We start from the raw sequence: 27,486 nt of genomic DNA, 5'->3' as shown, positions 1-27,486 counted from the left end.
CGGTGTTAGAGGTTTGACTGTAGCCCGGAAACACAGCAAAGCACGAGACAAGTGTCCATCTTTAATATAGACAAGAATAATAATACGGATATAAACGTTCTCATAAATAAGATCCCACGATCCGGATCGGATCCTGCACCAAAGCTGACTCACAGCCGAATGACCGACTCTAATCCCAAATAGCTCAGCACCATTTGGTAAAAAATCACCTGCTGTTTGCGTCCATCCAAATGATGCAGAAGACGTGTTGTGGTCAAAGGCGCAGAAATACACATCAGTCATATATTATGTGTTTTAAACTGATTTAATGTTGGCCCTTTTTTCTTTCTCGTTATGTATTTAATTCCTAAAAAATGATAATTAGAACTACGTTCTCCGCCACCACCAGGGGGCGTCAAAGCGACAGAATTGAAAACCAACAAAATGGAAAGATGGGGTAAAAACATCCTTGTTGGACACTGGTGAAACCATGTGTCCATACATATGTTGAGCTTTTACCTTCATGGAGGTGTTAACAGATAACAGCAATACCAATTTAACAGTAATCTAACAGCAATTCAAATACTCAGGGTTGCACAATGTAAGATGGTGTAGTGGTGTCTGAGTGTTTTAAAATAGTCATTATAGTATTAGGGTGATTATTCGTGTGTAACACACTTAAAAGCAGTTAAAACAACAAGCAAATACGCCCCCTGGAGTGTCTCTCTGCTCTGAGCCTGCCGCAACTATTATGTTTCTTGTCCAGAGGTGGCGCACGTTGCTCAGGTATGGCTATAAAATATATTTGTGTTTTTTCCTAATTTTAGTCTTTCAGGCAGAATTTCTTAGCTACCGTACACCTACCATCTCATTCACCCAACCACGCAGCTTACCGTGACCCTTAACATCTATTGCCGGCATAACTCAAATCAGATATATAATTTTGATTGGCGTAGGAGGCTGAGAACAAGTTACCTGGCGGGACCAACCTGAAAGTCCAGCATCAGGGCAAAGCTGTTTCAAGCGCAGCAGGCCACTGAAACGCTATTGGTCACAGTCCTGAATGCGTAGACGAACACGGAAGTGAGGCGTCTCCGTGGGGTGATGTGAACAAAATGATTGGAGATCTGTTAATATTCGGGTAATTTGTTCGGTTTTTGTTCCACATTTCACTCACTGATGTAAATTTATCCAATCGAAATGCCACCTCGGTGCATGTTATTGTGCGCTGTGTGTTGTTATTTAGATATCGATGAAGTCAAGATTATGACAAGCTAGCTCCGCGACGTCGCCAGCTAATCAGCTAACGTTAACTCGTCAGGTAGATAACACTGTTAACCGTTGACAAACAGTTTGTGTCTCTGTGCTCTCTAGGACCTTGTTGGTCAATGCAGGGGCTGTGCTGAATTTCAAGCTGTGAGTATTAACATATCGCACCAGTGATGAGCTACGTCTGTTTAAAACCTCATATCAGGGCTGCACAACAAAATAAACAAATCAGTTGGTTAATTGTGGATGTTTTGCAGCAAAAGGAAGGAGTCCCAAGGGTTTGGAGATGAGGCCAGAGCACCAACAACAGGTACGTGTGTGTGTGTGTGTGTGTGTGTTAAAGAGGTGATAAGTAGTAGATAGCCTGTCAGAAGAATCTAAAGTTCACAAAACAGTGCCACATAATCGGTCTGTATTTCAGGTGACAACATCAGAGAGTTTCTGCTCAGCCTGCGATACTTTCGGATCTTTATTGCTCTGTGGAACATCTTCATCATGTTCTGCATGATACTGTGAGTAAGAGACTTTTAGTTGATGCTGGTCTATAGACATGTAACTAAAGGTTGAATGTAATGGTGAACATGCTGTAATGTTTAGAGAGACACTTTTTTACTGTCAACAAATCCCATGAAAATACAAAATAGTGAATTCATCCTTCTAATAAGTATTGTTTTGCCAGCTGAAGACTGATATATTTTATGCTATTGTGGTTGGGATGCCCAAACGTTTTGCCTTGGAGGGCCAAAAGTTAAACTTAATAGTGGGCTAGGGGTCAAAAGCAAGCAACTATTGTGTTAATCCACATCTGAAAATAGTCCCAAAAATATACAATTTATGCCTGTTTAAGTAAGATTTTCAAAACTGCAGTGCACATTTTTTAAGGATATATCTAAGTCCTTTGCACAGGAAAAAGATATACTTCTCCACTAGGGATGGACCAAGTATCGACCAGGACAATAATCGGATATTCAGCATTTCTTTGATTGTTGATAGCAGTGTTTTTTGTTTGTTTGTTTTGCCTGATTTTTTGATGGAATTATAATTAGAGTAATTGTTCCTAATGTTCTGTTTATATTTTGTTTTGATGATCTGAATTTGCAAGTCTTAACTAAAGTTAAATAAATAAATGTACGGGGGCAGTCGTGGATCAGCAGTTAGGGTATCGGACCCGTAACCAGTGGGTCACTGGTTCCCTTGAGCAAGGTACCTAACCCCCACTGCTCCTCGGGCGCTGCACGCTTTTGCCCACTGCCCCAGGTTTGTTGTGTGTGTGCACGTCACTTGGGTGGGTTAAATGCAGAGCACGAATTTCGTTGGAGTGAGTTCCCTCCAATGAGAAAATATGTCACTTTCACTTTCTTTTTCTTTCTGGAGTAAAAAGTACATTGTTAGCCCTCCAAATGTAGTAGGATGGAAGTATAAAGTAGCATCATCTGTAGCTTCTGGCCATCTCCTGGGATTTGTTGACGGTTTGAAATAAAAGACCAGCCTTATCCTATAACTCTGTGGTAATAGAGAAATGTAAACCTTTAAAATTGTGGTTTTCCTTTTCTAGGAAAATGTTTCAAGTAAGAAAGTGAAAATATCTAATCAGTGTCAGACATTAGTTGTTTTGTTATTCACATGTTTATGTGTTATAACCATACTTTCCTCCCCTCATTGTACCTCTTGTGTTTCATCTCTGTCTCACTTTGTGATTTCAAAAAAAAAAACGTCAGAGAAATAACGTGTGAATTTGTTGCTTTTCTAATGGGCTGAATGTCAATCCTCACAGACTATTTGGATCATGATCAGCATTTGTGGGGCGACTGGACTTCGACCAGGATGGTGATTTTCCAAGAAGGATGGAATAAACCTCTCCTTAATTGGACTCCATTTTCTGTATGACTACAAACCATAAATCTTCTTCTGGCTGTACAGGAATTTATGAATCGTTGTATTTATTTTGTCTTACAGAAAATGTTACATTTTTACCTGTTTTTTGTTTAACCTGTAACTGCACCAGCACCCCTGCCTTTGCTGGATATTTGTTTTCTTGTGCCCTTGTGCTCCTTTATAGAACATGTCAGTTTGCTTATTACAGAAACACCAGGGCTGGAAATGATGAACAGCCCTCAGCCATGATACCTGTGAGTCATCAGTCAAAGGTCTTGCTTGACCCTAAGACCTCACACATCATGTTGCTTACAAGTCATTTATGCATTTTACTTATACACCCGTCAGAGTTCAGCTGAACTCCTCTGTTGAAAGAATATTTTAATGCAGCCTTTCAGATTAAAAACAACGCTGTTGTCCTTTACTGTTGGGCACATGTGCTGTAAGTAAATGTATATGCACCATAATGTAAATGTGTCCTTGTTCTTAACAATAAAAATAGAATTTTCTTACCTGCTGTCTGTTAATTGACTGGACTGATTCACATTAAATACATTTTCTTTGTCATTGACATCATACGTGATGGTGAGATACTTTCTCCTGATAATACAACATGCATACTAACTGCATACAGCAGTTACTATACACTTCTTAAACTGTACACTTTGTCGCAGTTTGTGTACCAGAAGTCAAAACAAAAACAAACAAAATCACAGTGAGGTGTGTTGATCTGGTTTATCAATGTTTATTGTTTCTTATGTAGCCTGAAAAAAAAACATGAGTTGGTCGTACCTGCTATTAAAATTCTTTTTAAAGAGATGGTTGTACTCTTGCTGCATTTCATCTTATTTCTTTGACTCTGAAGCCCCATTTTCATTCTTGTTATTTTAGGATTCGTCTGGTGATGGGGGGAAAAAATGATCAAAGGGGTAGCAAGTGGTTATTGTCAGTTCCTTGCAAAACGGTCCTGTCCATTCTTTCTTCCAGCTTTATTGCAACAAGGCAACAGTGTAATCAAGTAACAATGTAAGGAATTCCTTAAATTACATCCTTCGCGAAGGAGCGATACGTGCGTAATCCACTCAAAGACGCGACAAATGAAATCTGCCAGGAAATTTAAAAAAAACAAACAAATTTTCTAAAGTATTTAAAACTGGATGAGCAGGTGAATGCGAGAAAAACGTGATAAATAAGATTTTAACAGCTTTTATGGTGAGACACTGGCATCACATTGTTCAATTTCCTTCGAAATATGACAATTAATTTTACATTTGAAACGTGACATTCCGCCATGATAACAGTAAAATTTACAAGATGTCTACTTATCTTTATCGTTGATGAAACCAAATATAAGTTCTCTAAAGGAAAGACTTTGCAAATAATATTTCAATCTCTGCATATTAATGAACTGTTTCAATGAATTTCCAAAGTGAATATATCCTATCTTGCACGTCCAGAAAATATAAATAAATAACAGTATTCAGATTGAAAATACAATTGCATTTTTTGAATTTCTGGCGGAAAACGTTTCACAGTATGAAAGCTAATAATCAGTTTAATATGAAATCCTTTGCTGTATAAACCACACTATTGTCCCATTGCACAGAACAATGTCGCGGATTGTGGACGTGAACAATCGGTTACGTAAAAAAAATCTCCCATCATGCTCTGCGCGAGCGCTTCACAAAAAGCCCGATGAGAAGAGCGAGAAGGAAGAGGCTACCAGCCGAGGGGGTAGCCGGTTCCCGGAGAGGATTTACTGCTCCTGCCGTCCCAATCATCAAATCGTGACGGCAGCGAATGAAAACAAAGACAAAAGCATCACTGAAACATGATGCTCACTCCGGCAGAAGATCTTCCGTCGGGCGTGTGAGTGTCGGCAGGTTTCCAACCGCCGCCTCTTCGGTGGATTCTGCTGTCCGAGTCCGTCCTGACCCGCGACACCGCCAGGCGATGACAGCGGCTACAGCCACTCCGCAGGTGATGAGAGACCGGCTGCTACAGGCCATCGACGGTCAGAGCAACGTGAGTATACCTGCTAGTTTCCAATGAACGAGGTGGGCACAGAAAGGCAGGCGATAAGGCCAAACCTACCCCGTTTTCCCACACAGAGAAAGTGGGGGTAGTCAGTGCATGACGAGTTAATATTTGCTCGCTAATTAGCTGGCCAACATCACTAGTTAGCGAAAGTTAAGTACTGACAGGCAGTGCAGATCTGTCTGTCTCAATGCTGCTGGCTAATGCTCGTGTAGCCAGTTTAGCTCAATTGTGTACATTAAAATACACAGCACTTCAGGTCTGGAGATTTCTAAACTGAGCTACCAATTCAAAAGTGACACAGACTGTAGTTAATTGGGATTTCAGTAAAGGCTTCTGACAGATTAAAATAACATCTGTAGCTTTACCTTGTGCAGATGATGTTGTCATGATGTGTTGCGGCACTTTTTAAAGACAGACAAGATCCATGGAACAACCAAAAAGTACAAGTGTAGCACCACATTACAGTATAATACCAGATCTCGCAGGATGTTGTCCAGTTCCTCATTTCCACTAGTACTGCATTCAAACTGTAAATTATATAAAAAAAATTCCAATGTTAATCTCATAAGCTTGATTAACTGAAGTTAGCCTGTAGAAATGTATGACCTCTGGAGTGGACTGTACACTGTGCTGCTGTGTTCAGATGATTTAAGAACATGAATTAATGAGCTAACACGTTCACATATCTGAGTAAAAACATCCTTTGTCACCTGAAATACACATTACTACTGTACTAATTTGATGAAACAGCTCTTCAAGGCATTATGGGTGACAGATACGAAATCCTTTCTCATGATCTATAACCACATGATAATGTCTTGTCAAATCTAGGTACTTCATTAAAAACAAAACAGTCTTGCCATGAAGTCTTTGTTGATTTGCATCATTGCCCACAGTACTACCAGGTGTAGCACCAGGGCCAAAATAAAAACAATATGGTAAAATCTTTGGTGGTGGACAAATTTATATCATCTCATGGTATACAGTATACCATCATATTGCCCAACCTAAGTCATTGTAGTGCAGGCCCACATGAAAGTAAACAGACTGCTATGGTCTATCTTACTGTAAGACCTGACTTGGTCTTCCTGTGGTATAAAGTAACACATTTGCATACGATCTCAGTTTGTCATATTGAACCCGAAACCAGCATGAGTACATTGTGTCTTTACATACAGGTGCACATTTGAAAGTCTATTCAAAATATGCTTTGAACCTTGTAACAGCCTTTTATTCCTCTTTCTGTGGAACTTATGCACATTGGGCCTGTAAGGTTCTGACTCAGAAATTGTAACATCTGTACGAACAACTGCACATGAATGTTATTGTTACATGGCAGACAACATTATGATGTTTGAGGATTGTCATGTATAAACTTATGTATGTTTTTAGCAGATATCCAACATGGTGGTAGTTATGGAGGTGATCTCCTTTTTGGAGAAATATCCTATCACCAAAGAGGCCCTGGAGGTAGGTTACGCTCAGACCTACCGTATCTGAATTCAAAATAAAATGAAAATACAATTGAACCCAGTAAATCCTTAGTCGCTGTTTGACACCAGTCTTATCTCCTTCAAGGAAACCCGTCTCGGCAAGCTCATCAATGACGTCCGGAAGAAAACCAAGAATGAGGACCTTGCAAAAAGGGCAAAGAAGCTCCTGCGAAACTGGCAGAAGCTAATTGAGCCAGGGAAAGCTGAGGTGTTGTCCAAAGGACACACTGGGGCATCATGGTCTTCCAACAGTGGTGCTCATCCCTGCATCTCTGCTTCAACTGCCACCTTGCCATCGGGTAAAATAGGTCCAGAACTGAAGAATAGAAATGACTTCAACAACTGCTCCCCACCTCGGATGGAAAAACCAAGCAACAATAAACGTAAGGGCGATGAGAAGGAAGGACAGCTCTTACCAGCCAAGATATCCAAAACGACTCTTAATGATAAAATAAAAAACACCAAACAGTTGCTAACCAATGGAATTGGTGGAAGCTCTGAAATCTTTGCAGACAGTCGTGCACATCAGCCTTTAGAAAGGGAGATTTCTGAGCCTTTGGACAGTGACAGGCTGAATAAAATTCCTGTCAATGCTGTAAAACCTCATCCAAGTACCCCAGGATACAACAAGCCTCCTAGCACTTCATCTTTGCTAAAAGCATCAGTTCTGCAGCGACAAGCCAGACAGGAACAAGCTGCCTCTGGGGGGCACTATCGACCCAGAAGCCCACGTGGTTCCTTGCACAGTCCTCAAACTCCAAGGCAAGACGCTGGTGTTAAACAAACTGCATCACTAGTTCAGAGTCTGTCTCGACCCACTGTGAGGCCTGGGTCTATGGACACCTCCGGGCTGGGGTCTTCACCTCAGGCTCTCAATGTTTGTGTTCAGGATTTGCACACTGACGGTTCGTGGTCTTCAGATGTGGACTTTGAAAGCAGGTCTTCTAATACATCTCTTCACAATTCCTATGTCTCTTCCTACAGTGATGGATTTGATATAGAAGACGGTGGTGCTGTAAGCAATACAAGGGAAAGGAAAATGCAGAAATACAAGTCTAAGAACTACGTGGTGAAATCAGATGCACAGGCTGTAGAAGATGGCACTAAACCAGTCAGGTTAAAAGACAGGAGGTTGACATTTGACCCTGTAACAGGACAGATCAAACCTGCCTTTCATAAGGAGTCTTGCCTGGAGGAGGAGGAGGTCAGACTGGGCCGCAAACCTGAATCCCACTGGTCAGAACAGTTAAAGCAGAGTCCACCAGTTCCTCCCAGTCCTTTCCAGCAGACCGACTGGAAAGAGCTGTCGAGGAGCGAAATCATCCAGTCGTACCTCAGCCAGCAAAGCAACGTGCTGATGTCATCAGGTGCCCACACCCCGGGTGCACACTTTTTCATGACCGAGTTTTTGAAAAAAGACGAACACCAAAGTAAAGATGCCAAGAAAACACACACTTTGGCTCCAGAATTCCCAGCCAGGGATTTACCAGGGATTAGCAGAGAGGTCATCAGTGAAGACCTGGACAGATTACACACACAACACTGGTCCGGTGTTAACGGTTGCTACGACACAAAAGGTAATTGGTTTGACTGGACGGAGTGTATCTCCTTGGACCCGCATGGAGATGAGAGCAGGTTGAACATCTTACCGTACGTCTGTCTGGATTGAAACGGAGGTCGGGTCCCTGTATTGGTTGTAAACTGCTTTCGTCATACGGCAGAGCAACTTTGCATGTGTGAAGTCACTTCATTTAAGTGGGAGCTGATGTTCTGCAGCGTATGTGAAAGTGAAGTCAATGTGCTGCCTTCTTGGGTGTGTGTAAAGCACAGAGGGTGTAATCAATGTTTTTATTAGTTCTTAAACATTGTGTGAGGACAACACAAAGGAAAAAGCCTATGCATTATCTGACCATTAAGTTGTTGCTGTTCAAGAAGTGCGCAGATTTATTATGAGAGAGGAGAACACATTAAACTGCCTAGCTACATTTATTATTTTACATTTGTCGTCTTTCGTTCTCCACATGCCTTGTGGAATTTGACTCTGCTGAAGTTTTGCAAACACCCATATTCAGTCCACAGTGAAGTATATTCTGATCTTAAGTTTGGTTCAGTTTTATGTTTAAAAATACCTGTGACTCAGTGAGCTCTATCGCCTTTCATTAGAGAGTAGTAAGTGACATGACTGGAGCAGACATCAAACAGCTACATAACCCACTTAGATTTTTGTTGCCATTTCCTCATTCGCCTTGAACAGGTGTAGCTGTGTAGCTGCTAAAGCTGAAATAAACGCTATCTTCAAAAAGCTATCCTCATTACCATTGATATTAACGACTATCAAATGTTTGTGCTGTGAAAAACATTTACCATCGCACAACTGCCTCATGCCTCAACTTTTTTCAAAAGGAATAACGGACTATTCAGTTTTAAAACGCTTGAATATTTTCTTGCGTTGTGCAGTTTGGATGTTAAATAAAGTGACATGAAACTGCCAGATGTGACTGAGCTTTGAGATGAGAGAGAGGGAGAGAGCCTCCTGTTGGGGTAGAATAATACACACCAATAAAGAAGTGTTAATGTCAATAATGATATTTATTTACATTTATGTATTAATTTTAATTTTTTATATATGTTCAGACTACACTAAATCATCCTTTGTTAGATTTCTTTGTTTATAATTGGTTCAGAGATGCAGCAGCAACTTTCTAAACTTTTCCTGCTGATGCACCAATCTAGCTTACACGGGGAGAGGCTCCAAAATGGCCCATTTTGGTAATGTGAACTAATTTAATTTTATACTTGGCTTTTCCCTTTACTGTGTATTTAGGTTGTAAAATATGAATTAAAATGGAGGAACAGATTATACGACTAGCTTGCATCTTTGTACTGTCAGGAAGAACTAAGATATAAATTGACATGCTGGATAAAGTACTTAATATCATTCCTTTAGATATTGTTTGCCTTATGGAAACCTGTGTTTTCCCTAAAGACAGAGCCTTAGTGAATGTACAGAAATTAGCCTTTTGTGTTCAAGTGAATGCAGAAGAGAACATATTTGCTACTTAGTCCTTTTAAGTGGACATGTTGATATGTGTTAATAAAAAAACTGAAGGAAATGTGGTTCCTTGTGTCTTCTCTTTAAGTGATGATTACTGGCACTTTGCAAATACTCGCATTCATTTTATTAAATGAATTCTCACAGCGCAGGATTTGTACTGGCCCTGCATGCATGTCGTTCTCAAATGAATTGTGACTGATTCCCAGGATGCATCTTATCTTAAAAAATAAATAAAAAAAATACTGTAATTTCCCTGTTATGGGACTAATAAAGGATTATCTTATCTTATCTTAAACAGCGTTCCCACGCTAATACGAAAATTCCCAGTATAATCTATGATGCAATTCTTCCCTGGTAAACTCAAGTGCAGCAGTTTCATTTAATCAAGTGGTTCAAGAGAAGATAACTGGAGGCTGTTTTAACAGTCAACTGTTATGTTTCAAGCAAAAATTCCAAATATATCTTATTTCTTAGACATCAAGGAAACAATTGGGGGCATCATTTTTATTACCATTTTCTAACATTAGAAAAATTTCATAACATCTAAAATTGGTGAAGAGCAGTGGCATTAAATTTGTTACATTCTTTTGTGAAATTAACACTCAATTTGAAAAAAGGAGACATTTTGACATGAATAAACTGTATATATTACAAAAATGTATTGGGTCATTTTGCCACTTCATGGATACATATTTTGTTTCTTCATATAATTAGTTATTTTACGATGTGTTTCATTTTGAACACTTTGGTCACAAAATGTTCATGTTCAGTTAATGGGACACTTTAAAAAGACACATATCTTTTCATGCACTTCTTGCTGTCAAAGTCTTACATATTCTTATTTATTTATTTATCCATCTCAATCACTGATTAAAACGGTAGATTTTACGGTGTGAAATCCGAAACTGCAAAATCTACCATTTTAAACACATCTCGGGGTTCCATTTTATAAAGTATATTCGTGGCTTTTATTTTGAAGTCAGTGACCGGATGTATACGTTTCTTTCAGTGCTGTTAGCATGAAGGTAGAGCAGTGGAGCCCTCCCCCGACGCAGTCAGACACACACACACACCGGCTGTGACTCGTCACTCCGCGCTGGAAAATGGCTGCGGCGGACCGGCCCCCGGTCAAGGAATGGGTCCGGATAGTTTTACTGTGCGTATGCTGGTACACGGTCAGCTCTGGGGGAAACGTCATTAACAAAATCATCCTCAATGGATTCCCGTATCCGGTCACAGTCTCTTTATTTCATATTGTTTCTATCGTCGTCTTCCTCCCGCCGTTATTGCGGGCATGGGGAGTCCCCAAAACAGAACTACCGAGCAGATACTACCGGTGGTACATCCTGCCTTTAGCTTTCGGAAAATATTTTGCATCTGTATCGGCTCATTTCAGCATATGGAAAGTACCCGTTTCATATGCGCACACAGGTGAGTACATGGAATTTGTGGTAGTTTGGGTAATTATGCGAGTCCACCTGGTGCGTGTCACCCGACTCGATGATGTGTCTGTATCGTCAGCTGATGTTAGCTTCGTGGCTAACGCCGGACAACTCGGCGTCACGGCTTGTGGGCCCTGGTTTAATGTGGCGTCCTACGATCAGGCAGGCTTTCACGAGAGTAACCAAATTAGCAGTGGTTTTGTAACTACAAACTGGCTTACTGTTCCCATTTAGAGTAACGACCTAGCTTCTGTTAGCTAGCTTGCTAACTTAATTAACGCTGTTTTACTACGTCGGAGGCGGGTGGGGGGCAGGCAGGCAGTGCTGAACCTGTTCTGCAGTGTGCTTCCCTAACTTTGGTCCCATTGTTAGACGGAAATCAGATCACAGCTCCTCATGTGATTGATGTCCCCGGGGGAAACGCAGTGTGAAATACTATTAGCTTACCTGCTTTAGAATACAATAAGCCCGACTGCCTAGGCCAGGGGTCTGAAACCCGCGGCTCTTTCACCCCTCTTCTGTGGGTGCCGTGGCTAAGAGAGGGCGAGCATATTTTGGGGGAAAAAATGATGTGAATAAATAATGGGCATTTAATTTAACTTGATTTCATTCTATTTAATCAGTTTATTTATCGTTGTAATAGTTATATCTTTGGGGCTTGAGGTGCTCTTGTGACATTAACGTAAAACATGTTTTAATATTTTGTTGATCAAAATATCCGTCACGTCCTGTTTGCGACACCTGTTGCCGCCAAGTAAGTGGCCCCCGGTAAGCTAGCAATGGACAAATCTTAGAAGAGAAAATATTTCGTTTAATGCATCATGGACAGATTTGTTTGCTTTTACTACTGACAAAACTGGTTTACCAATATGCTTAATATGTGGTGAGAAATTAGCAAACAACAACAAAATCAAATCAATCAAAGCTACAGCTGTGTGACTTTTATATTGTCAGTGCAGGCAGCCTTCTTTTAAGTTTGAAAAAAATCCTCAAATGAGGTTAAGACTCAAACAGATGTATTTTAAATTGAAAATGTATGTATAAGTGCCAGTGTCTTTTTCTGTCAAAGTACAAAAGAATTAGGTGTTTTGCTTTGTTAACAATGGAAAATAAAAATTTGTCATTTTCTGTTTAAAGTTTATTGATTTCATTAAAGTAACACTATAGTTCTCATATGTGAAGGATAAGTTTAAGGGAACTATATATGTGGTGTTACCTTCAGTTTAGTGATCAAATTGGTTTTGTGGCTCGTGGTGGGTTTTAATCTGGTGGGAAATGAGCCAAATGGCTCTTTTAGTGCTAAAGGTTGCTGACCCCTGGTTTAGCCTGTCTTATGAGAGCTGCAACGCATAGAAGTTTCACTTCGTTGCCGTTTTATTATTGGTACCGAACTAAAACTACGCGACCAAAGCTAATTCACTCTCATAGAAACAGTCCTTTACTAAATCCTTACTTTATGAAGATAATTGTTTAAAGAGATGTTTGTGTAATTTACACATCAAGACTAGTGTCCGTCCAAATAAGTGCATTATGATGAATCTAGGCAGCACGGCGTTGCACTGCCGTCGCCTGTGCCTGCCTGGGGTTTTCTCTGGGTACTCTGGCTCCCTCCCACAATCCCAAGAACATGCACATTAGGTTTACTGGCTGCTCTACGTTGCTCCTAGGTGTGAATGTGTGCGTGTGTGTGTGGTTGTATGTCTTTGTGTGTCAGCCCTGCGATTGACTGGTGACCAGTCCGGTGTGTGCCCTGCCTCTCTCACCCATAGTCAGATGGGATAGCCCCTACGCAACCCTCACAGATAAGCAGAATAGAAGGATAGATGGATGACAAATCAATAAATATGTATTGATAAATGTATTTGCCTTTTAAGTAATCAGGGTGCCACCACTCTTGAGTAAAACTCTGTCATTGTTGGTGACACAATGCAGTAGAGGCACAAGAACACTTGTGACACAAGTTTTGTGTTTGACAGAGGTGTGGACCTGACTGATCTAAGAGCATTACAAATAAGACTTGCTTCTCACTTTATAGTCCAGACTTAATCAGTCTACTGCCCATCCTTCTGCCGTTAAGTGTCGTTGTTTGTCAAGAAAACAAACTGATTGATTGGCTTTCCAGGCTGATGTTGTCCCCTGTCTGTTTTTCTCCCCACAGTCAAAGCCACAATGCCAATATGGGTTGTACTACTATCAAGAATCATCATGAAGGAGAAGCAAACCACAAAGGTGAGTGGGTTTGACACAGCAAACAGGGCACAAGGCCTGCTCTGTCTCGGCCTGTTTCTCAGTGTTTGAGGCTCAGAAGTGGTGATGTGGCACCGCACTGCGCCTGTACTGCATCTTGTATTACAGCCATCTGCAAGGGTTTTTGTCCCCTGGAGATCAGATGCTCTGTGAGAGGGTGGAGGTCAGAGACGGAGCTTTTTATTTCCTCCAGCTGATCACATTCACCTGTTAACTCTCCAAATACATGACTATTATTCACATAAGAGCTAAATTTGGTTTGTGGTTATTTGTGTCTTTGAAAGGCTGTTTTCTTTCAAACAGTGTTTTGGTATGCAGGGTACAGGTGGTGGAAAGGCTTCATACAGGTGGCTAAACCTTTCCAGACCAGGGGGCAGATTTATACATGAACAAGGAAAAGTATCAGCTCCTCTTTTTTTTTAGCACAGAGGTAATTTCAGAGGGCAGCTTGCCAGCTATGTGCTCAAGCTCTTTTGTGATATATGTGCACAAGGAAACACTGTAAGGGACGTGTATGTCCTGGAGAAAATCTCAGTACAAGTGTCAACTTTGAAGTTCTTTATTTCGTGATATGTTTTTTATTAACTTACAAAATTAAACAAGTAATTGATTATCAGATTTATTTGCCCATTAATTTTCTGTCAGCTGACTAACTGATTAATGAATTGTTTCAGCATAACACTTCAGCTCATCTTGGCCCTCCGATTGTCGTGTGCGCTGTAGCCAAACTAAAATAGAAAATACAAGGTGATAAAGTGTAGATGAGCTCCTCTTTCCATAGATATTATGCAAAACGCCGCAGAGCACTTTACAGAATGCTGTATTATAGGAAATAAAAACTATGATGTACACCATATTTTCTTCATGCGCAAGTACTGTATTCAAACTGTGAAATATTATGTGCTTTACTAACTGATGTAGATCAGCCTTCAATATTTATGTCTACTTCTTAAATTATCAGAATTGGAGGCCAAAAGGCTTAAACGTGACAAATTTCACAACTTTCATCCCTAGAATGGTGTTTAGTTTTCTGTCCTGATGGTGGAACATTTTTCGGTCAAGGTTTGCTAAATGTGAATAAGGAGACCTCTGAGTCTGTCATCAGCTTGTTATGTTTACCTTACAGTCAAGTGTTCAGGCAGGCTGCGTTCACAGACAGGGAATGTCGGTGTTGGTGACGTGTTACTGTGTGTGTAGAGATCCTGTTTGAGGAGCAGCAGCCTTCACTGTACTGTACTGAGAAACCTTGCATTAAAACAGCTCTGCACCTTAAATTCTTTAATGCATGTTGATTTTGTGTTTTTTGTCTTTGTGCTGATGCTACTGGATGCTGACATTCCCTCAGGATCAATACAGTATCTGTCTATCGAAACACTCAAAATAATTTAACTCAGTTTAGTGTTGACTCATATGACAAAATGTACAAAATACCGTCTGGTTATAAGATTATAAGAACTATAAAAGTCAATTTTATGCCAAAATATTATATTAGATTCCTCCTTAAATGCTTTAGTGTAATCTCCAACTTTTCCTTTTAGTACAGAAGGTTTCTTGATGAATTTTATAAAATAAGTAGGGACACCTTAATGGCACTGAAATCTCGGTCTCTGTCAAAATAGACAAGGTCTCTGTCTGAACCGGCCGCTTCACAATACTGTTAAAAGAGCATGTTAAAGGTGCATGGATCAGGCTCTTGTTTTTTCTTTTTGGATATGTCAACATGTTAAGTGTTGGCAAAAGATAATTGTTGTCCATATCTGCTCTGCTTCCTCGTAGGGGCTGTTAAGACTGTTTGATCATTAACCAGTAACCAAGAGCTGTTTTAAAAGCTTATTGTGCAGGGAAATAACGGACACACTAGAGGTGCAGAACCCTGTAGACACTGTCTGGACCTGTAGAACCCTGTAGACACTGTCTGGACCTGTAGACACTGTCTGGACCTGTAGAACCCTGTAGACACTGTCTGGACCTGTAGAACCCTGTAGACACTGTCTGGACCTGTAGCCTCTGCCCTCTTCCTGTATTTGTTCTTATTTTCTTATGTTATTTTTATGCTGGGTGTCTGCGCTTCAGAAGAAGCTGATTGTTTATACTCATTACCGGATCATCAAATACTGATGTTTTGAGATGATTCTAATTTGATTCTAAGGAATTTAACTCATCAATTAAATGTCTCTCTCTAGAACTGCTTTATGGTGTGTTTACAAACAGCTACGGACAACTTCTGAATATTATGCCTTTAAAGGCACAGTCTGCAGCTTTGGTGTACGGCCAGTGGGGTCCACTTTGTCTTCCTAGATTGGGACCAGAGTCTGGCTTAAACAAGTTCCCAACCTGTACTGGTCTCTTACTACAGAGTTTCTCATTCTTGTTGAATAGCATTGCTTGTTTTTCAGTATTTTTTTGCATGCATAAGAGAACTTTCGTGAATGCTAAGTTCTCAGCACAGGGTTTTCTCAGTTTCACTCTTCGTGGTTGATCAAGGGGCAAAGTGGGTGGGTGGACAAGTAGGTTTCGTAACTACTGCAGGTCTCTATCATTTCTCGTGATCCACTATTTTCAGCATGCAAATGAATCTTGTTGTAGGCGTTCTGATAGTTTCAGCCCATGCGGTGTCGTCCCGTGTGCGTGGTCAAAGAACATAGAAGGGTTAGTATGTCCAGCTGCAGCCTCTGAAGCTGTGCCTGCAGGTGTGGTTTCATCCTCTTAACATGTGTTTGGAGAGGTTAATGATGCTCCTGTATTTCGTAAAGTTTACTGTAGATTTTCTGGATAGCTATTTCTTCTCTCCAGTTTTCTTTAGGAGGTAAAAATGTAGCAGTGCTTTGGATTTTTGGCTTAGAGGAAAGTTGGAAAGATCACCTTACATTTTCTGTGCAAAAACTGAGTGCTGGCCTTAAATAATTGCACATACTCTTACTCGTTCTTGTAGGGATGCAACTGACAGCTACCTTTATTATCGAGTCATTTTTCTATCAGTTTATTAAGTTTAGTTTTCTTTTTTAATTGTTTGGTGTGTCGATTTTACACAACAGGCAAAATGTCCATCGCAGTTTCCTGAAAGCAGAGAGTAGAAATGGTCTGGAGACCCTCCCTGCAGCAGCAAATGATATCTTTACTTTATTGGCTCTGTTGTTTGTACTGTGTTGTGCTGACTCTGCCTCTTACTTCTGTGTGCTCCTTGGCGCAGGTTTACGTATCGCTCATCCCCATCATTGGCGGAGTGCTCCTGGCCACAGTGACTGAGCTGTCCTTTGATGTTTCGGGACTAATCAGCGCTCTGGCCGCCACGCTCTGCTTCTCTCTGCAGAACATCTTCTCTAAAAAGGTATTTCTGTCTCACCCTGCACTGATGACGGTGATGGAATGAAACTGGCTTGTGGACTTGTGTGGAACTGGACTGAAGTGAATGCATTTTTTTTGTAACCCACTTTATGTTGCTTTACTTTAATTTATCGGCTGCACCTGCTATATATTTTTTGCTTGTGCTGATGCAAGCTTATCCTGGTGCACAGTTTAGACTTACAAGATTAAATGAGATTTTGGAAAACATCTTGATGACATGAATGTAGCATTTATGATGAGCTACATGCTAGTCAGCATCTCCAACATGCACAACACACAGTATATACAATACCCAAGTTTCTGGCAGTGATTGGTAAATGGGATTTGGGTGTTAAGTCAGTGTCCGATTTTAGGTCTCTTTCATTTGGTACAAGTGCAGCTTTAACTCGGTAACATTTTGAACATGATCGTCAAGATCGGACAAATTAGGAAAACCCTGCTTGCACACTTTCTAGGTTTACATGGATGGATTGTACCTATTTTAAGGGGCAACTTGTACTTGACTAGTGCAGTTATGACTCTTTATCCAGTAATGTTTTAATAACCTTTTCCTGTCCCTCTTAAAAGGTCTTGCGAGACACGAGGATCCATCACTTGAGACTGCTTAACATCCTTGGCTTTAACGCTGTTATCTTCATGCTGCCCACTTGGGTTCTGGTGGATCTCTCTGTGTTTCTTGTTAATGGAGACCTGGTGAGTTGCTATTTAAAAGAGATTTACAAACACCACAACAGGTTGCGTAAATGTCAGAGTTGAGCAGCATCTGTCCCAGAACGTGATCTGATCATACTGTTTCCTTACAGTTCGACGTCTCAGGATGGTCGAGTACCTTACTCCTCCTGCTCATCAGCGGCTTCTGCAACTTCGCCCAGAATGTCATTGCCTTCAGCGTACTTAACCTCGTCAGCCCGCTCAGCTACGCCGTCGCCAACGCTACGAAGAGGATCATGGTCATTAGCATCTCACTGCTAATGCTGCGCAACCCGGTCACCCTCACAAATGTCCTGGGTATGATGACGGCTATAGTCGGTGTCTTCCTTTACAACAAGGTAAGTCATCCCAACCAAGAGAGTAAAAGATTAAGGAGGAGAAGGAGACGAAAGAACAAAATGTATGAAGTTACTCAGAGGGAGGGAGTCATAGGAAAAGGGAAAAGAAAACTGAATCCCCTGTTGTTCCACTTATACTCTACACCATTACTGATGTGCAAGTAACAAGCTAACATCAGCAGATGCTATTGGTTATTTTTCAAAGTTTCTGAGCACTAAGTCCTCCTGAAGTTTACTGTTGTTCTTTAGAAAAAGAGCTGTCGTAAACTTACTTTTGGCGATAAATTTAAAAACCTATTTTGTATTTTCCATAGTAACCATCTGACACACTCTCTCTCTATATATGCTCCGTCAACCCTTTGCTCAGTTTGCAGTCGCTCTTTCCAGTGTAAATAGTAAAGTTGAGTTATACTTGATTTATCCACTTGGGGAAACATTTGACCCACCCAGACTGTTTAGCATCAGTGAGCAGACGGACAGTGTTGCCAGGAACCACCTACCAAAGACACCCAGTCATTTAAAATCCATTTGCTGTTCTCCTTTGCCACCAGGCCAAGTATGACGCAAACAAGGAGAAGAAGCTGCTGCCCAGCACCCAGCAGGACCTAATGTCCTTCAGCAACCCAGCGCTGGAGAAGATCCAGGCCAACGGGTCAGTGCCTTTCTCCCACGGCTCAGAGCAGCAGCACAGCTGGAACAACGTGCTGACCGACCACTTCCAGTACAGCCGACAGGCCTACACGACAAACTACAGCAGCAACCACCAGTACGTGGTGTAAAGGAGGAGTCTATCCTCGCTCTGGTTTGCTGTCATAGACATAACTGTGTGTAGCCGCCCTCCCAGGAGACTGAAGGCAAGTGCTGTTTGTTGCGGATAAGGAAGATTGAAATGAGTTGGTCGTGATGAGCCAGTGATGTGACCTCTCCCACGCTCCTCCCTGTCTAAACCTCACTTTCTGACAGCTTCGCTGTATGTCATTGTTTATTTATTACTCTGGTACCAACTGTGTGAGATGGTCTGAAAGAAAGCAAAACTTAGATCACTTTTTCCAGACATTTCTATGACGGATTCAGACGTGTTATCCAAACGCTGAAATATGCCACAGGAGGTGGACGTGTAAACGATAAATGATTTACACCTTAGTGTCTGGAAATGTCTGAGTTTGTTTTCACAGCCAGCTGTAATTTATTTTGTTTTATTTTGTTCACTCAATGAGCAAACCATGTGAGCTGTATTTTTTTTTTTTTTACTGTGACTTCCACCAAATTGAGAATCGATCATGTTACATTTTGTAACGTAATTAAATATTTTGGTTTTACGCCTTTTGCTTATTTAGCATTTTTCTTGATGAGGCACCTGTGATGATGTGAGGAGGAGCAATCTGAGTTGTTGTCCTCCTCGAATACCTGTTTCACTGTTCGAAAGCTTGAGGCAAGTGGGACCGGTTTGTGGACAGTGTTGAATTTTAGGCAACAGTCCCTGAAATGTCCCCATCTCAACACACTGTGATCACTATGGTGATCCTCTGGCCTGTAGCAGTAGTTTTAATGCAACAAATCTTGTTAGAATTATGGGAAATTAAACCATCCACCTCTGCTCACTGCATCTTACCATCAGATGTGATGGTTACATAAATTATCGGTTATCTCATTGGCATCGGTAACAAGAAATGGACAATTATAAGTTATCGGTATCGGCTTAAAAAATGCATATCGTGCTTCTTCAGTGTTTATTTTAGTAATTAGCAAATGCATCATCATTGTGAGCACGTTGGCATGGTAACCATAGCATTAGGTCAGAGTGCTGCTGTGCCTGAGTACAGCATCAAAGCTGGTTAGCAGGACTGTAGACTCTTAATCCAGATTCAGTGTACGGGAGATGCTATTGCAGACATGAATACACTTAATCAATGCCTGATTAAGAAAAATGCCCAAATTTCAAAATTCAAAAAAAAAAAACCCCACATTCATTGTGTCTGCACCAAACTGATGGTTGTAAACCTGATGTCCACACACAGAAGCACAGTTGTTCTCAGCAAGTTTTTTTTTTTTTTTAACTACCACAGTCACACGTGCACACACACACACACACACACACACACACAAACAAACCTCCATGTCTTTGCACCAAGATCAACTTTCATGAAAATTAAGAGTGAGACAAGTTCTGTGACCCAGAACAGTCAGTGACCTCCCACAGTTCTGTCCTTTTCCCCCGAATTATACATCAATTCGCCGTTTATCATCACAGAACTTCAGTGTAAAAAGTTAGCGTAAAATTAGATTTACAGAATCAGTCTGCACTACAACAGCTGCATACTGTAAGGATGCTCACATTTTATCTTTCTTAGGGGACTCTACCCTTTTAAAATGTAACCCAGATGTTAGAATTCTTTTTTTTTTTCTTTTTTTTTTTGCTGTCATTGTTTGAAGTTGAAGAATTAGGTTAAAACAGTGCAGTTTATTTTGTATTGTTTATTGGTTATTTATTAATCTGCAAAGCTTCTCAGGCAGTGTTTCTCTCCTGTTAGGTGATTTTTATGTTGTTGTTTTTTTCCAGCCTGAACCAAAGCTGCTCTGTCATGTTTTGTTTTTTTTTGTTGTTGTTTTTTTTTTTTTAGTTTTTTTTCTTGGCTTGGTTCAAGTTTGCGCATCATGAAACAACTCAAATGTGTATGCAGATGGTGACAGTCTGTCCAGTTACTTTGTAGTCCTTATGTTTAATTTAGAGCATTTTGTAACACTGGTGAGACTTGCATGAAATCAGAGCTCTTGGTTGTGCAATTAGCAAGATTCAGCTGTAATTTCAGGTAGACCAGAGGTTTGATTATTGGTTGCAATTTCTGCAAAATTGTTAACTTCCAGTAATAATCATGTAATACTGAACAAAACTTTTTTCTTTTTTTTTTAAATTTAGGAAAACATTGTGCTTTTCTCCTTGTGTTATCTCTGATGCACACCGAGCGTCTCACTGGTGCAATATAAAGTTTTTATATTATCTTTTTGTGACTCAAATGTCTCAGCATTTTCAATCAGCATTGTATTTCTAAATTCTTGTTGATTTTGTAGCGACAGTGCATGTTTATTGAATTTTTGCGTGTTGCAGTTGTAGCCAGTAAGAGCTTATCGTTTTCAGCAGGTAGAGGGTGGCTGTGCAGATGGATTCTAATAATGTGGCTTTTTTATGTGCTGTGTTTGCCTTCTTTGACAAATTTAAAACACTGTTAAACTATTCAGTCTGGAGGGAAAATCCGAAAGAGCTCTTTTGTTTGGATTTATTGATCAAACTGGCTCTTGCTGCTGAGGTGGTTTGTAGGATCTTAGCAACCCAAAGTTGCTCTGGTTTTCTCCAGCAGGGAGACAAATCACTACCACTTCAGTCGGAAACAAAAAAATTGAAGTCCTGTTTTTAAAAACAAAAAAACGTCTTCTTTTTTTTTTTTATTTATTTTGTTCAGACTGCTGCTGGTATTTGTGTGCTGACTTTGAGATATGGGCGTTAAGACTGCATTAAACTGGAACGTATTACCAGGAAAATATAATTTGGTTTACAACAACATGACAAAGGAGCTGAGTCTAATCAAAACCTCTGAGACAGCTTTGTGTTGGCAGTGAATTTTAAACTTCATTAAGGTAGTGTTAGTCTGCTGGAACCTTTTCTTCTCTGCGTTTGTTTGTTTTGTTTTTTTAAAGTCATTACCAATGTTGTCTTTATCGACTCTAAATCGCTGTGTAGAGTGATGAAAGTGTCGCTCACGGGTGGCAAATAAGCTGATAATTTACACCCATCTCTGCATCAAGGATTGTTTGTTTTACAACATATCTCATATAGTTAAATGGAACTGATCCTCCCCGTGTGCTGCCTGCCCAACACCAAAACGAGCAGACGGTTGTGCCAAGTAGCCGGAGGACAAAAGCGGAGCATTAAATAGCTAAAGCACCAGCTATTTATAAGGATTTACTCAAAGTTTGGATTTCATTTGTCATGTGGCCAGAAATGTGTGCATATTCATGATTTCACCAACATCTTCTTAGCTTCTGCCACTCTTACACAAAGACGTGGATGTATGAAAATGCTGCTTTGTGAGTCCAGATATGTTACCGGATAATAGGACGCACATACGACTTTGACTCTAAATCGTTTTTTTTCCCAGCGCCTTTATGTTCAATGCGTGGTTCTTTGTCACACTGTTGAATTGTGATTTCTGTTAATATCTAATCCCCTTAGCTGATCATTTGAATTTCTTTATGGCTAAAATAAAGTGCGGGCATCATCTGCGTATCAGGTTGTTGCAGTAGATCACATGAAATGTGACTTATAGATGGTTAAACCCGTACTGTGTGTGTGTGTGTGTGAGAGGGTGGGGGGGGTCCATCAGTTGTGAGGGTTGAGTGAATTTGGAAAAAAAAATCTACAAACGTGTCCACTGCTGAAAAATGTGATTACATGGACTAAAAATGTCCAAACAAAATTACAGCTATTACAGAAAGAGATGGTAATACAGTGTGCATTTCAGATTAGTGCTCATTTCTCTAAAGTCAGCAGTTACAACCAGGATTTTGAACGGTAACAAACGTTTTGCCAGAATGCCCTTAGAGGAAGGATTAACTCTGATCTCTTGTGGTAAATCAGTCTTTCCACTGCTGCAGCTAAAGTCTTTATGTTCTTCATGTCTTTCTTGATGTCCCTCCTCATGTTGCCAAAATGCCAGAGAATTTCTAACCTTTTTTTCTTTATTTTTTGAAGCCGATGCACCACAGGATGGAGGTCTGTGTGCACATCGATGAGTTGTAAAAGTTCGCAAACTGCAACCTGTCAGACTGACGTTGCAGTTTATGAATTTCCTCATGCTTTTAGTTTTTTATTTTTGTCCTGCTGGCTGTTTGTTTGTTTGTGTACAGCGAGCGAGTTGGGAGGACTGTTGATGTGGATGTTGGCTCTCATGTAAAGCTTTTCACTGGGATGTAAATGTACGGAGGAAGAGGCAGGTTACTTTGTAAAAGTTGTATAACTATCAATTTTTGTGCGTCTTTAATGGATCTCAAGACAGAATTTTTACTTAACCGATGTTTATAGATTTTTATTTATGGTGTCAAGGTACAAAGATGTTGTACAGAGGTGCAGCTGTGCACAGTCTTGTCTGCTTATGTTTAGTAAATGCTATTTTTAAATGTTGGGGGAAAATAAATGCATTATGGAATACGCAACAAATTGAATGTCTTTGCTCCTATTATTAAATACTGCATGGTTTTTATAAATATTTGTTTTTAATCTAGATTTTACATATTGCACCAACATTATATGTTGTGTCATTTAAAGCGAATGCTGTACCTGTAAGCTTCAGGTTCAGCAAACAAGATTTAGTTTCTGCCTGGCAACATCAAGCAACCAAAGCCCAGTTTGTTCCCATTTAAACTGGTTCACCTCAACTTAAACCATCTGGATGTTCCTGTGACCATCAGCCAGGACAAGAACAAATGGAGGCAAATGTCAAGATTGACTTTTCACTAACAAACCTCTGATATCAGTTTGTGTACACAGTTGAGCCTCCTGGAAAGCTCCAGGCCAGACGTTTTGTGGGGGGGGGGTTTCTCATGAGCAGAAAACCAGATCTGAATAACGCGCTTCCGGTTCATCAAGTTCTTAAAAGCCAATCTGGATTATGTGAAGTGTAAGTGGTTGTTGTCAGCTGGTTTCGGAGTTTGTCTGCCTCCTGGTGGCCAAATGTTGTTTAATGCAGCATGAATTTCTGCTTCCTCGAGAACAGAGCAGTGAAAATGAATGTAAAGTTGTGAGATATTTCATGTATACTTGATCATGAACATCCTGGAATGAAGGTCCACTGCGGCTGAGTCCAGATGAGCAGTTATGGTAAAACAAATCGAAGGTGGTCAACGACAACTGAGACCTTCAGTGATTAAAGAAGTATTCAAATTCTCTGCTTACGTCTCAGCTTCGTTACAGTCATGTAAAAATATTACATAATATTACACAATAAGTGAAAGTACTGCATTCAATATCACAGGTATTACTATTATACTGTGCTGAGAGTATCAAAAGTAAAAGTACTGCATTATTATTTATGAACAGTTTGGTTGTCTGGGAGTTTAGTCCAGAGGCTCCCAACCTTAACATTCAGCTCATCCAAAGGGTCACAAGATGAATCTGAGGGGTCATGTGATGGTTACTGGAGAATGTTTTTCTCTAATCTTTGGCATATTAAATTATTTGATCTGTTAAATGAAAATAATGTGAGAAGTCTGTAACAGGAGTGCATCAGTGTGTGTTTTTCATGTAATCTGATAATGAACAAGTAACTAAATTAGTCAAATAAAAACTGATGGAGTAAAAAGTTCAAATTATGCCCCTCTTAAATGTAGTAGAAGTCTAAGGTAGCATAAAATGGAAATACTGAATACTTGAGCAGAGGAGTCAGAAGACACCGGGACTCAAGCTACAGGATCTTAGGATCTTTAATAAAAACATGCATCAGTAGCTTTTGGTCAGTGCTTCATTGAGTTCACATCAGTGTTTCAAAATCTTTCTCCAAATCTGCCTGCACATCTCAAAACACGGCACAGAAAAATAGCAGTGAGTTTTAAACAGACCGTTATGATGTCCAAGCATTGTGATTTCTGTTCCATGAAAACAGGACTTTTAACAGTAGGTCTGCAAAGTGTCACTGGGCCTCTGAACACTGTCTCCAGGTGAAATGAGCTACAGCTTTATCTGCAGGAGCTGTGCACTAATCCCACAGCTGATTAATCCACATGAACTGACTGAAGGAGCAGATGGGCGTGAGGTGACGACAACGAGGGGAGATGCTGGACGACAGCGACCGGCACAAAATAAAGACTCAGTCACGTCTTAATGTTTGCAATTTAATAATAATAACCGAGTCGAGCAGAATTTTCTCATCCGTCCTGTGTCTGTCCTGCGGAGATGTCCGCACAGGTGCAATCAGAGCGGCCCTCCACTCCTGCAGGAGCTCTGAGGATCCCGTCCAACTGTGAGCCCACAAGGTCCTTCCAACATCCAAAGCTGTCCAACGTGTCTGCAGTCTGTCTTAAGTCTGATTGAGGCTCTCTGTGTCGTACGGAGTGAATTTCACTGTGGCAGGCAGATGAGTGATGATGTTTGCGTTGCACATCAGCTGGGCGAACACGTGGTTGTCCGTCATCAGTTCAGGATAAAACAGATTACTCTGCCGTATGGGGGTCGAATTACTGCGAATGCTGCTGTTTCGCCTGGATAAGCTGAGTAACCGACGAAACAGAGACTTCCTGAGAAGGATGTAGATCCAGGGGTCGAGGATGGGGTTAACAGAGGCTATCCGGATGGCTGCCAGGTCTGCTTTGGGGTCATCATTCAGCAAGAAGCAGTTGGCAAACACTCTGACCTTGAAGAGAAAAAAACAGGTTACTACAGCTCAGATATTTATACTGCGAAAATGAGTTTAAATGTTGTAATGTCATCAAATATGTACTGGAATGTGTCCTTGCTTTCATTATCGAAAAGGATGAGCAAGAATTACATTCATCACGTGATAAAATGTAGACGAAATCACTGGCTCCCAGCCTGTCTGCTTTATTGAAAACTGTAAACTCCAAATATGATACCAGCAGGGAAAGCACAGTAGATGAAAATACCCCCAAATGCCACTAGATCAAAACTCTAGACTCACTTTGGCCATGAATCTCATGCAGTACAACGCGTTTTAAGTTTTACTTCACTGTTGCATCCTCTTCTCTTTCTTTTCCTGATTTTTCTATTTATGGGCTGTAAGATTCTTCTAATGGATTGCATGAAAAATTGGTGTAATGATGCAAATTGTTCATTTCTGTTTATTATTTATGCAGGACGAATTTCATAATGTAGCTTCAGTTTAGCTGCTGAATGCAAGTTTAAACTATTACTCCACTTAATTCATCTGAAATCTTCAGTTACACCACAGATGAAGATTTTACTTACAAGACATGCAATAATCTCACACAATATGATGACAGGAAACCAAAGAAAAATTAAATAAAATTTTGCTGCAACTTGTTTTGTTTTGTTTTTTTTCAACCAAAAAAAAAAATGTTGCCACTTTTGAATTTGTCATGATGTTGAGACTCGAAGCCATTTGTGGGCTCACAGAAGGTTCTGTGAAAACCAGTTATCGGTGCAACCAGTTCCTGACTCACCACTAACGGGGCCGAACAGGCCAGAACCACCACGGAGGTCATCACCAGCACCGCGATCATCTGCGTCTCTGCGGCCGAGGACAGAGCCCTCCACCTCTCCCGGACGCTGCCTCTGGTGACGGGCCCCTGCACGGTCCTCTGCCGCATCAGCAGCAGCGCTCCGCACACGGCCAGGTTCAACGCGATGGTGCCGAGGATGAGCAGCAGGCTGACGACGCCGTACAAGACCGAGTAAGAGGCGGCCACGTACGCGTCTGTCCTCCAGTCGATGAAGCACCAAGTGTGGGACGACTGCAGCTGGCTCTTCGCAATGCCCATCATCGGGAGGCAGCAGAAGAAAATGTGACTGATGTAGATGAAGAAAAGGAACTTTTGCGCAAAGCGTCGGTCCACCCCCCAGCGCTCGTACATGTACGGGCAGCATATAGCCAGGTACCGCTCTGCTGCCATGGCGCATATGATGCTCAGTCCTGTTAAACTGAAAAACAACAACAAAAAGGAGTCAAACTCGCAGACGTGTGAGTTTTCCAGCACGTTCTGCGCCATGTAGTTGGCTATGGTGAGCGGACTAGCCAGGCAGGTACCCAGCAGGTCCGTCACCGCCAGACCGCAAACCAGCGTGTAAAAAGCTGAAGATTTCCTCTCTTGTCTTGACACTGAAAGGACGATTATTGCAATTAAATTCCCAATGGCGCCTCCGGCAAACATAAAAATCGGTAAAGCGATTCCTGTGTGGACGCTGTGGTCCTGTGAGGGCTGAACCGCCGTCTCGTTGGTGGACACAGATCCGTGCGTAAAGTTCGGGTTTTCCATCGCCAAATGCACCCAGAGGCTGGTGTTTGTTAAAGATATCTCATTCAGTCTGTCGTGGATTTGGGAATGCATTTCCTTTTTAACTCCTTGAAACAGTAGATAAGGAGGCACCGGGGGTATTTTCTCTGGTAGTGTCATCCCCTCTGCTTTCCAGTTATCCAGATGTTGTTCATCACAGAGGTCCTTGCGTACGTCTGAGAGCTCAGAGGCGGGTCGTGTCCACTTTACTGACCGCCCGCAGTCTGACGGGGATGGATGGGATGGGATGCTTCGGGAGGAAGAGGAAAATAGACACTTTTGTTTCTTCTAATTTCTGCTGCATGTCTCATCTGCCGATGTTGGCGTCATCGCGGCGCTGCGTCACGTCTGTGACAGCCTGTCAGGAGGTCACTTCGATAGTGACACGATGACTTATGGAGACGCAAAATGCTTCAGCCACCAGTTCGGCATGAGTCATATGTACATGAAATAAACAGAACAAAACAAAGATTTAACGGAAATGATAGCAATGTTTGGAGTTTGGAGATTATTCTGAGTAGTTATTTTTATTTTTACAGAAGCACGTTGATCTTAAATTCCTTTTGATTAATAATCAAGGCAGCTGATTAATATGCTGAGCAGGTTAAATAAAATCAAGTAAACCTTTTATGTTCTTCTGGCGTCCTTTCATGGTTTTGTTGATCTCGTTTCCG

At 41.0% G+C, this 27,486-nt stretch overlaps 4 protein-coding genes across 5 annotated transcripts; 3 read left to right on the top strand and 1 right to left on the bottom strand.

Annotated features, from left to right (window-relative positions):
* The first annotated feature begins 999 nt into the window (after nucleotides 1–999).
* Nucleotides 1,000–3,635, top strand: smim7 (small integral membrane protein 7). Its single transcript, XM_046392486.1, has 5 exons — nucleotides 1,000–1,120; nucleotides 1,354–1,395; nucleotides 1,506–1,558; nucleotides 1,670–1,760; nucleotides 3,023–3,635. The coding sequence occupies exons 1-5, from the start codon at nucleotides 1,095–1,097 to the stop codon at nucleotides 3,036–3,038; spliced, it is 228 nt and encodes a 75-aa protein (XP_046248442.1). The 5' UTR covers nucleotides 1,000–1,094; the 3' UTR covers nucleotides 3,039–3,635.
* A 1,150-nt stretch (nucleotides 3,636–4,785) lies between these two features.
* On the top strand, nucleotides 4,786–9,769 carry LOC124060328 (mediator of RNA polymerase II transcription subunit 26-like). 2 transcript variants are annotated; one of them, XM_046391148.1, is made up of 3 exons: nucleotides 4,786–5,148; nucleotides 6,556–6,633; nucleotides 6,742–9,769. In XM_046391148.1, exons 1-3 carry the CDS (start codon nucleotides 4,924–4,926, stop codon nucleotides 8,323–8,325), a joined length of 1,887 nt encoding a protein of 628 aa, XP_046247104.1. In that variant the 5' UTR covers nucleotides 4,786–4,923; the 3' UTR covers nucleotides 8,326–9,769. The 2 variants fall into 2 exon arrangements, with proteins under 2 accessions (XP_046247104.1, XP_046247106.1); XM_046391150.1 differs by having other exon boundaries at nucleotides 4,787–5,148; nucleotides 6,559–6,633.
* A 939-nt stretch (nucleotides 9,770–10,708) lies between these two features.
* slc35e1 (solute carrier family 35 member E1) lies at nucleotides 10,709–23,006 on the top strand. Its single transcript, XM_046391152.1, has 6 exons — nucleotides 10,709–11,142; nucleotides 13,312–13,382; nucleotides 16,591–16,728; nucleotides 17,313–17,438; nucleotides 17,549–17,794; nucleotides 18,346–23,006. Exons 1-6 carry the CDS (start codon nucleotides 10,815–10,817, stop codon nucleotides 18,571–18,573), a joined length of 1,137 nt encoding a protein of 378 aa, XP_046247108.1. The 5' UTR covers nucleotides 10,709–10,814; the 3' UTR covers nucleotides 18,574–23,006.
* A 777-nt stretch (nucleotides 23,007–23,783) lies between these two features.
* Nucleotides 23,784–27,056, bottom strand: LOC124060329 (prostaglandin E2 receptor EP4 subtype-like). The gene is made up of 2 exons (XM_046391151.1): nucleotides 25,982–27,056; nucleotides 23,784–25,194 (listed from the first exon to the last, which is right to left on the bottom strand). Exons 1-2 carry the CDS (start codon nucleotides 26,930–26,932, stop codon nucleotides 24,862–24,864), a joined length of 1,284 nt encoding a protein of 427 aa, XP_046247107.1. The 5' UTR covers nucleotides 26,933–27,056; the 3' UTR covers nucleotides 23,784–24,861.
* Between the last annotated feature and the right edge of the window lie 430 nt (nucleotides 27,057–27,486).

Source organism: Scatophagus argus, chromosome 6 (genome assembly GCF_020382885.2).
Source record: "Scatophagus argus isolate fScaArg1 chromosome 6, fScaArg1.pri, whole genome shotgun sequence".
NCBI classification, from domain to species: Eukaryota; Metazoa; Chordata; class Actinopteri; family Scatophagidae; genus Scatophagus; species Scatophagus argus.
This window is presented reverse-complemented; position numbering and strand designations above follow the sequence as displayed.